This window comes from Carassius carassius, chromosome 43 (genome assembly GCF_963082965.1).
Source record: "Carassius carassius chromosome 43, fCarCar2.1, whole genome shotgun sequence".
NCBI lineage: Eukaryota > Metazoa > Chordata > Actinopteri > Cypriniformes > Cyprinidae > Carassius > Carassius carassius.
Genome location: NC_081797.1, coordinates 16,651,228 through 16,661,970, shown reverse-complemented (window position 1 = coordinate 16,661,970; position 10,743 = coordinate 16,651,228). Strand labels below are relative to the sequence as shown.

At 36.6% G+C, this 10,743-nt stretch overlaps 1 protein-coding gene across 1 annotated transcript; it reads right to left on the bottom strand.

Moving 5' to 3' along the window:
• Window positions 1–271: 271 nt before the first annotated feature.
• LOC132124993 (inhibitory synaptic factor 1) lies at window positions 272–10,737 on the bottom strand. The gene is made up of 2 exons (XM_059536187.1): window positions 10,020–10,737; window positions 272–1,569 (listed from the first exon to the last, which is right to left on the bottom strand). Exons 1-2 carry the CDS (start codon window positions 10,164–10,166, stop codon window positions 985–987), a joined length of 732 nt encoding a protein of 243 aa, XP_059392170.1. The 5' UTR covers window positions 10,167–10,737; the 3' UTR covers window positions 272–984.
• Window positions 10,738–10,743: the final 6 nt, after the last annotated feature.

Genomic DNA, 10,743 nt, shown 5'->3' with positions numbered 1-10,743 from the left:
ATGTTTTTGAAATAAATTTCTTATGCACACCAGTTGTATTTATATGATGGAAAATACAACAAAAACAGAAATTTTCCCATATTAATATAATTTAAAATGTCATTTATTGTTAAATTTCAGCATCATTACTCCATTCTTCAGTGTCTTCCTTCAAAAATCATTCTGATATGCTGATTAAGAAAAATGTCTTATTATTATCATATTTCTCTGGGAACTGTGATACACTGTCACTGTACACTGTGATACACAAAAGTTTGCATTAAGTAAGACAGAAAGAATTGTTAATATTTGCATTAACTAAGGAAGCATTACATTTATCAAAAGTAACAGTATATATATATACTGTTACTATATTGTTATGACAGATTTCTATTTCAAATAAATGTAAATGCTGTTCTGGTGAACTTTCAATTCAAAAGAAAGCTGAAAAATCCATTCCCACAAAAACATTAAGCAGTGCAACTGTACAATGAACCATTATTAATACTTGAGCACCAGTGATAACTAATAACTGAGAAGCAAATCAGCATGTTAGAAGTAATGATGCTGAAAATTCAGCTTAACATCACAGAAATAAATTACTTTTTATTAAAAAACATTTCTTTTAACTTGTAATAATATTAAACTTTTTTCTAACAACTTACTGTATTTTACATCAAATGCATCCTTGGTAAGCAGAAGAGACTTCATCTAAAACATTAAACAGTCTTATTTACTCCTAACTTTTGACCAGTAGTAAACATTCACAATATGTTAATTATAGTTAATGAGTTATATGGACTAATTTTATGTTGTTGTGTTTTTGTTTTGCAGCTTCTCATCCCCTGTTCTTTTTCACGTCTATTATATCTAGAGAGAAAAAAAGCACCTTCTGCCTCACCACGGAAGAAGGAAAGTCATATGGTTTCAGAGCAGCATAAGGGTGAAAAATTAATGGCAGAGGTTTCATTTTGGGCTAACTTTTTGGGATGCTTGCGGAACATTTTAGTTCTTGTAGTCACTTGAAGCTCTTTGCTTGGCTGGAATGTATGGGAAGGGAGTTTGTGTGCTTTTATCGGACACAGTTTGCGTACTGCAGCTACGGAGAGCTCTTTTCTTCGTGTCCGGGCTGGAGTAAGTTTTACGGTTACATTTGGGCGTCAGAAACCTTGGAGGTGAAGATGAAAACACAGAATCGCTGGACGACAGCCTCGATGATCTCATTCCAACTCTATCTTCGTCGTAATAGTCATCGTCGCAGCACAAGGCATGATATAGCGTCTTGTCATAGTAAAGGAGCCGTCCTCCAGATCCAAAGAGCCAGGAGGCTTTAGGGCTGTTTGAGGCCTTTAATGGTCCATTGAGGCCAGGCAAGTCTCCACAGCTCCTGCGGTAGAGCTCCAATTCTTGTTTCTTGGCTGTGGTTGGGTTACAGACCGTGTCTAGCAGAGGGATGTGCAGTAAGTGGTTGTCAGATAATGTCTCATTGAGCAAGAGGTCACCACGGTCCTCGCTGCAACACACTAGTGTCAGGTCATCGTCTGAGTCGAGGTCGATATCTGATGTTAACCTGTCAATTTGTGCCACAACCTGAAAAGAAGAAAAAGAGAAAATTGTGTACAAAAGGCCTTATGATATCTGAAGATTTTTGTAGTTTGCCCCAAAAAGGAATATTCCGTCACTATTTACTCGCCCTCATGTATTTTCAAACCTTTTCGACCTTCTTTCTTTAATACAATATCCCACAATATACCCAAACAACATCAGCTGGGTCTGATCTGCTTGTTTTACTCAAAAAAAGAAAAAGAGAAAAGCCATACAAATTTGAAGTGTAAGTGAATGATGACGGAATTTTGTTAGGTTCATCTCTTTTTTTCAGTCGTTTGAAAAATCCATGAAATTGCTGTGTAAACTCAACTCAGATGTTTGGTCTGTTAATAGAAAACTGCGAACAGTAAACTAGCATGCTAAATATACTATTTTATTATATATATATATATATATATATATATATATATATATATATATATATATATATATATATATATATATATATAACATGATTTTGGCATGAGGTACAAGAAAAGGTCAATCACTACACTGGCATTTGAGCAGTAATGTCTCATTAAGTAAACGATATTAAACACAGGACTTTATTGTATGTAGCAATACTCAACATCAGCACAATCCCCACTGTTCAGCATAATGTAAACCCTCAAAATACCAATATAAAACTGTTCTAAATCCCATTAAAACAGAACATTAAAGTTTAATAAGTTTCTTCTTGCTCAAAAACATAAAAAATTGCTCTTGCGTACAATATTAACTCTCCCTGACTAGTCCCATGCAAAGCACACTGGGAATTAGAAAAGTCTCAGTCAGATTTAGTTAACATCAACAAAAAATGAGTCTGGGTAAATTACTTACAAACTGCGATCCATTACTGATTAAGGATTACATGAAGAAAACTGAAGTAATGTAATGAAATCTAATCTGACTACTTTTAGATTACTTTTTTTTTATCATACTTGTTTACAATGTGCCATACTGATAAAGTAAGTATGTTACATGTTTTGACATCAACATCATAAAATGCATTAAACATTATTAAAAACCCAATAATTAATTTAATCATAAAAATGTTAAAGAAAAGCAATTTAAACACTGCATGTCCGTGTGACCAACATCAGAGAACTGTTAACATGTGAAGGTGCTGTTAAATTATTGAAATATTAAAATCTTATGCGACATTTCAAAAAAATAGTTTATTTTAACAGGTGACAAAACGTTTGGGAATCCCTCCATTAAATACACATTAATAAACATGAAAACAACAACGTGACAAAAGTCTTCCAGGTTTAAAATATTTTTGTCCAGACTTCCAGATTCAGTAAAATATCAATAATTTATTGCCACTGTGTGAATAATATGTTATCATGTAATCCATAAAAAAGTAACTAATTATAAGTAACTAAAGTAACTAATTTTCTTCGTGTACAAAAAGTATTCTCGTTGCTTCATAACATTATGTTGAACCACTGATGGCAGATGGAGTATGGTTTTCATCTAAAATATCTTCAATTGTGTTCCAAAGACGAACGAAGCTTTTACATGTTTGGAACGACATGGGGGTAAGTGATTAATGACAACATTTGCTTTTTGGGTTGGAGTATCCCTTTAAGTTTAGTAATTAATGAAAGAGTTTCTTTAAAAAAGCAAACTTAACAAGAAGCAGACTTCTTTTATGAGAGCAAAGGGTTTTTTATTGCAACATGTAGACTATTAAAATCAAACCCGAAACATTTTAAGAAGTTATGGTTTAGCACATATTTATATGATGTGATTTATTCACAAATGTAAAATTTTTAGACAAAACTAAGCATGAAGATCCACTCCTAACCTAATTCGTGAAGTTTTGGCCTATTAGTGGCTAATCTGTATGAATTTGTATCCTGATTTTGTTCAAGTGACAATTATTTACCTTCATGCTTAAATTTTTTCTAAAAAACATACGTTTCGTTCAATTTACATCATTCATTCATATGAAATCACCACCTTGTAAAATAGTTACATCTTCCCATGACACTGGGTTGGTGGGGTGTAAGCAGACTGTACAAAAATGTACAAATAAAACCATTTGAATTTACACAAATTTGCCAAAATCTAGTTTCTCAGAGTGTTGTTGAAAACACCAAGATATTCCACAGTATTTTCTGAAGAATGCTTGTAGTTTTACAATGTGTCTGAGCTTAGGCCATAAATGAGTAATAAGTATCTCTCTCTCTTTCTCTCTTTCTCTTTCTCTCTCTCTCTCTCTCTCTCTCTCTCTCTCTCTCTCTCTCTCTCTATACGTATATATATATATCATTTCCATCTTTATGTTTTCCATCTCACCCCATTTCACCCACTGGCATTGGAATATTTAATATCTGTTTGTGCTGAAGGGAATTTGTCCTCCTGCGGTGCTAATAACTGCATCTTACATAAGATTCAACCATACGCTTATCAATATTCCTTCTCTTGCTTTACCCAGCTCTTTTTCTGAGCAGGGTCTCAAGGCTGGTTCTCACAAATCAGAGACAAAACAAAGCAGAGCAAAGGCGTAGCGATCCTGCAGATCATAAAGTCTGTCTGAAGATTCTAATCAGATTATAACATGCATAAATGGTTATATATGACGGATATTGTTCGAAATGAATTCATATGACTGCACTGCAAAGACATTATGTTGGCCCTTGTCAATATTAAGCAGCTTAGTATGTTATTTATGACGCAGTCATGTTTGATTTCTCAAGATTTTGATGATAAAGCACTGCTCGGATTGAAATAGCAGATTTATTAATGACAGCTTGTTCTGTAATTCGCTGCTTCTGATTTAGATGAGCTCAGTGCTTTGCTGCTGCCAAACTTTCTCATCGTATTCAATCGCAGGATGTGGCGTTCATGATATAGCAGATCGGCTATTCAGCAGCGAGCCACAGGCTGTTGGGATTCGGTAATGAGTAGTCAAATGTAAACAGGAAGAGCCCAAATGACAGACATTTCAACAGCCAGAATATCCATTCACAGCGCACCTGCTGCTCAAAAGAGCACACAATACGCAAACAATGCCAAGCTTTAAGCAAGGACTGTACAAACATTATATACTGTATTTGTGAATAGGCTACATATTGAGCCCTGCCAAGTGCGGTTATCAAAGAAATCCATTTTTGGGACTCCACTGAAAGGCTCCTGTCTGGAGGAGGTATTAGATCATCTCTCGTGGGGTTGTGCCCTGTGAGCTGCTGTCAGACAGTTCATGTTTAATGCATTCCTGCCAACCGCCGCTAACTGATTGGAGATCAGAGTGCCGCTCGACTGAGACCAGCACTGAAACAATTGCTACCTTGTGAGGGGCGATTTAACTTGAGGAGCTTTGCACACCTTGCAAAGCAGAAATGCTGACCTATAGAAAGCTCCAAGTGTTGTGCCTGTTGTAGGAGGCACTGCTTTTAACAAGTGGCTAGTGCACACTTGCTGTGTGCTGTGCGCTTGTATGCGGGTAACGTATGTCTCTGTAGCTCGGTAATGTAATTTAATTACAAAATAAATGTAATTATAATCTATTACAGTTACTGAGAAAAAATTTTTGTAATTGAATTACAGCCACTTGTGAAAATGTTAAAGATTATAAAGTGGATTACGTCCCAAAAGCTAGGATATTGAATAATTTGTTGCTTTGCCTGTTTTTGATGTGTACACTGTCTTCTGCCATTTAAAGGCCGTTAAGTAAAGCAATGCTATTCTGATGCTATTGTTTGAATTTGCAGTGCACCACGTCTGCCAATTACATCAATCCACATTGCCACTGAAAGCTCTAGGGCCAGATTTACTAACAGCTTGCATCAGCGCAAACCATCTTTTGGCATTATCATAGTTCTGTCAGGATTTACTAAAAACGTTGAGAGATAAATAAGCGCTAAAAAGGCATGGACACAGTTATTTTTGTGTCTGACCTTATTTAATATGCATTTCAATCATGAAAACTCTCTGAAGATTTTAGCATGGTAATGGTTAAGACAATTGCAATGTATTTGGTCTTGGCGGAATAGATCTGCTACGCTGATGCTGCTGTTGGCTATTGCTGTAGTTGTAGATTATTGCTATCTTCCTGCTGCCAATTCATACGGCGATACAGTGTTCTGAGTATTTAAGACATATTGCTGCTGCACAAATAGCATATAAAATAACCCAAAGAGCTATACAGGTGGAGCTGGGGAAGTGGTGGGTTTCAGAGGAACTTTGAAAGTGTGTTGCAAATGCTTAAATGAATGCTAACCATCCATTTAAATGTAAAGTAGCAAGCTCATTGGCTGAGTATGCAACCTGAACCAATCAGTTTGTGCCAAGTCATTTAGCACTGTGAATATCATCAGTTCCGTTTATACCCATCAGCCTGCACCATCTAGGGTTTCATGACTGAGCTATGCATTTGTAGGAGTTTCCTTTTCAGATGCAAAATTTATGGGAGGAGAGTATTTAAAAGAATCAAGCAACGCGATTTGCGCTTGTCAAATTACTGGTATTTGCACCATTATTTAATGCCCAAAAAAATTATGCCTTAATAGTCCCTTCCCATCTACACTTTTATGGAATTGCGCTCTAATGCTAATTTGCCCTGTTTAGTAAATTGGGCCCTTAGGCTACAACCTGTCTGAGAGTTTGTGGAGGCTGTGGATTAAAATTAAATTATTATAATCTTCATTCAAGTGATGAAGATTTTTGAAAGTCTGACAGTAACTAGAGTACTACTATAAGGTTAACCCTGTCTGGTTTAAATGTTTGAAAATAATTACCATTTGAAAACATTCATTAAATTTATTTTTTGAAAAGTAATCAAAATGTAATCAGTTTCATTACTGATTAGACCTACATTTAACCACTTCAGCTGTTATTTTGATTTTTTGAGAATTAGGCATATGCAATATTGGACCCACCGGTGGGTCCCCAGAGTTGATGTGGTTAAAAAAGGGTAATAATCTGTAACCTATTACATTTCTAAAGTAACCTTCGCAAAACTGAGCAACACCAAGGGCATGGGTTTAAATGATGGAATGCATAATGCATAAATTTTACTTGGATAAAAGTGGCTGCCGAATGCATAGAAACTGTACAACATTACAATTACCATACCAATATTTAGGTTTTTTTTTTCTTTGCTTTGAACATATACAGCTTTTTTGGTGGAACCCACAGGGAAACTTCTCTTTTGAAATATTTATTTTCTGTCGACAACAGATTTATAAACCATTCTTATTACAAATTTAGGAAGATGGGCAGATATAGCATTTTTAAACATTATAACCAACTCAAACTCACAGCACATGCAGAGATTGAGTTTATGTGGAGTAGAATTTATTGCAAATCACTCCAAAACACTGAAAATTCTGTTATCATGTGCGGCTCGGGTGAAAAATATGACATATTTATATTATTATTTGTGATTTGATATTTGTGCTAAACTATACCACTATCTCTGTCATTATTAGAATGAATTAAAAAACCTTTTTCCCCAATTGACGACAAATTCACTCAATATTTTTGTTTGATATGGTGGTTGTCTTGGACTTTATACTGAACCCTAGTGATGTGGATGAAGAATTATGCAAAAAAAAAATGTCAGTTACTAATGACATTTTTAAGGCATTATGATCATTTATCCATGATTAATTTATTTCTGCAGGTGAAAGTGGTCAATAATTCGGGGGTTAATTCATTTTACTAGAACAGTTTAACAGATTTTTTACAAAACACAGAAGTTATAAAAGTTATGTTTCAGAACTTTCCGGACCAAAAGCGAACAAAAGACAAAAAGTCAATTTGGAGGATTGTTTGGATCTAAATCGAATTAAGTAGCTGGTGCAACAAATCACATGCCATTCTAAAAGTTACAACCCATACCATTTTTTTTTTATCCGATTTGTCTCACAGTCATCTCACCTGCAGAACCCAGGGTCTTATAATCAGATAATTGCCAAACCTTCCCAGAAGGCTTTAAAGCAGACAGTGTTTGGAACAGAGTGTGAGTCAGAACAAACATATGACCAATTTAAACATTTGCAAGAGGAAGCCTGATTTGAAAGCAGTAAGAAACAGACCCATCACCACCACTGGGCTTCCTAAGTGATTGATTTTTTTACTTGGAGACTCCAAAACATCTGATAGAAACCATGAGATTCAAAAACAGATTATAACCTCATTCATTTTTCATCATGTATTGCTGCCTTCCCCACATATTTGCTCCGACAATAATCTCCATATGCATTATCATATTTATCTACATATATATTTATGCATTTGGCAGACATTTTAATCCAAAGCGACTTACCTTTATAAGCTACTGTTGCCTTGGTTTTGCTAGCAGCATGCTCTGTTGAGCAACAGGAAATCTGTTTACTAGAAGAGCTCAAGGTTTGGCTAGTTAACTATGCATGGGGAAAATGTACTACATTTGATACTAGCCATGCATTATGACGAAACAAAGTTCCTCGAACTTAGCTCAACCTACTATATTCCTTAGTGTGCTAGATAGAGATAGACTCGTGCTAGATTTAAGTCAGTGATGATGTTCTTTGGTAATTTAAATGTTCTCTGCTCATTTTGCGAATTGAGTATATCATGCAACATTAGTGTGTAAGCTATTTTAGTACTCCAGCACTTTTGAAAAAGCAACACTACAAAACTTAAAACTTTTTAAAAGTGTAGCTTAGCTAAGCTTGCAGCTTAGCTACTAACATTTTAAAAAACATCAACATTACCTTCCTGATCAATGTTGTTTACACCATTGTACTATAAATAATAAAATTAGAGTTAAAATAGTTGTATTGATGATGTATTTCATATATATGTACAATAGAATATAAAGAAGGCATCTGTGCATGTGCTTTTTTTGGCGGGAAATCAGTAGAATTCTACGGAATTGATTTAAACATGATTAAAATGTGTTAAATGGAGCTTAAAAGTACTAACTTTTGCTAGGTGACCACATGATCAAATTAGCCCAATTACTGAAATACACATACACACAAAATAACTTTAGACATCATAATTCTGTGTGCATGGGGTCTGTAAGTGAGCAGTGTACTGGTTACACTTGGCAGCAAAGAATTCAGAATCGTGACAAATGTTTGGCTGTTATCCATGGAATAAGAGACAGCTGAAAGACAGATGAGCATGTGGCAAAACTAATAAGTATAACAAGATGTCAGTAGTAACAATAAGGCTCTGCTGCAAGGTGTAAGTGACAGATGGAGGTGTTAACTCAGGCAAGAGCGGCAGAGCTACCGGTGATGCCTGAACTTGGCCAAGGAGACAAATGAGACAAATCCAGCGGAGCTGTGACTGAGATGATGAGACAAATGCCAGTCTGGGACACTCATAGACTCAGTGACAGTAATGAGGCAGATAGATATCCACCCGAGGAAAGAGATTAATTAAGGAGATGTCCTCTCACATAATGCTGAAAGCAGTCGCCCAGCACAAAGGGAGATAACCGCAAAAGAGATGAGACGTTGACAGGTGAGAAAATTAGGAAATCAGTTGCGCTCCCATTGTCTGATTCAACGGGTGATAATTAGGCATCACAGATGACATCTTGCTTGTATGGGGGTGTCACATCATATGTGGGGGGTGTCATCCTGCAAGTCTTTCTCCTTGTTAATCTATCTGTTGGTTTTTGTTTGGGTGACAAGATGTCCAGTCAACAGCCCCTAGGTCAATGTGTCACAGGGGCATGTATGTGTTTGTGACCTTGTGTATTTATGAATTGTGCCCACTATGTATGTGTCTATTGGTTTTTGTATATTGGGGTAGTCAGTCAGTAGTTGCGTTTAGGCCAGTAACAAACTCTGTGAAAGTACGCAATCATATGCTTATCAGTGCATTGCAAGATTGCATCATTTCTAGGTAACTGAGGTGGTAAAAAAAAACTACTCGGTGGGGTGATAGAGTTATCAAGATGGTGTGTTGTTTAGGTAACGTTGGGTGTCATTTTTAAAATGGTTAAACAACTTTCAGAATGTAAATAGAAACTATATTTCTGGTCTTACCCAGCACAGTGCCTTGTTTAAGGGCACAATGGTGGTAGCTTGTATAGATCCCCTTGTGGGGTTAAAAAAGGTTTGCCTTGTTGGAGCTGATAGCCTTGTGGGCATTGCTTCGACATGTTGTGTAGTTACACTTGAGTGACCCAAGTTGAAATCCCGTCTCGAAATTTACAGGGATGTCCAATCCTGCTCCTGTAGGACAACTATCCTGCAGGGATTAACAATCCTAATTGAACACACCTGAACCAGCAAAGCAAGGTCTTAAGAATTATTTGAAACTTCCAGGCTTGTGTGTTTGGGGTAGGTTGGAACCAAGACATTGGCTCTCCATGAGCAGGATTGGTCATCTTTGGGTTAAAGCCCACAACCTTACACTTACTAAATCTCTCCATCAGACTGTGCCTTTACAAAATCATTCCTTTAACCTTCAGAGCAGGCCTGTAATGTGTGCTTTACCTCCCGGAGCTCTTTTGCCACATCCTTGAGCTCAGCAAGAACTTCCTCCAGCTGTTCCATGACCATCTTAATGTGCCTCCGGATTTCTGCTCTCCGGTCAGGGCTCTGGCTCGGTTCAAATGGTCCTAGCGCTGTGCTGTGAAACATCCTTCACATGGGGACGACAGCAACAGCAGCAGCCAGAAGGGGACAGGACACTGGGCTTCATGTCTGAAGCCCACCACTGTGATGTTTGGCCTTATCTGAAAGAAAGACCCACTCTCTGGTCCAAATATCGTAGCATAGTTTTTTGCTGATGTTAGGAAACTTTGAAATCAGTCCAGAGACATCTAGTATCTCTCTGTAAATTTAATCGGAAAACTTTCAAAAAGAAAGAGGGCATCAAGAAAATTGGAAAAGTTTCAGCACTGAAACAAACAGTTCTCAGCAACGCTTTGATCTTTTCTGTATGATGTTAAAATTAAATCAAATGGTATCATTTTTGGCATGAAAGAAGCTTTGTTCTTAAGACAGCTAGCAAATAAATAAAAGACCCTTTTGAGCTTCTATTTTGAGAAAAGTCAGTCTACCACCTTATGTGGGATATCTGCCAGTTTTTTACCGGTTCTCCACATCTACATATGCATCCTCTGTTGCAACTCCACTGTTTCAAAAAACGTATGCCATACAGTGTGTTTTCCGTTGATGAGAAAGCCTTCAGAGTAGGAGGCATCAGAATTTGATG

Excerpts from the sequence above, each read along its gene's own strand:
- LOC132124993 (XM_059536187.1), bottom strand. The coding sequence starts at position 10,166 with ATGTTTCACAGCACAGCGCTAGGACCATTTGAACCGAGCCAGAGCCCT. Across the intron at positions 1,570-10,019 it reads TGGCAAAAGAGCTCCGGGAG|GTTGTGGCACAAATTGACAG; the intron begins GTAAAGCACACA and ends TCTTCTTTTCAG.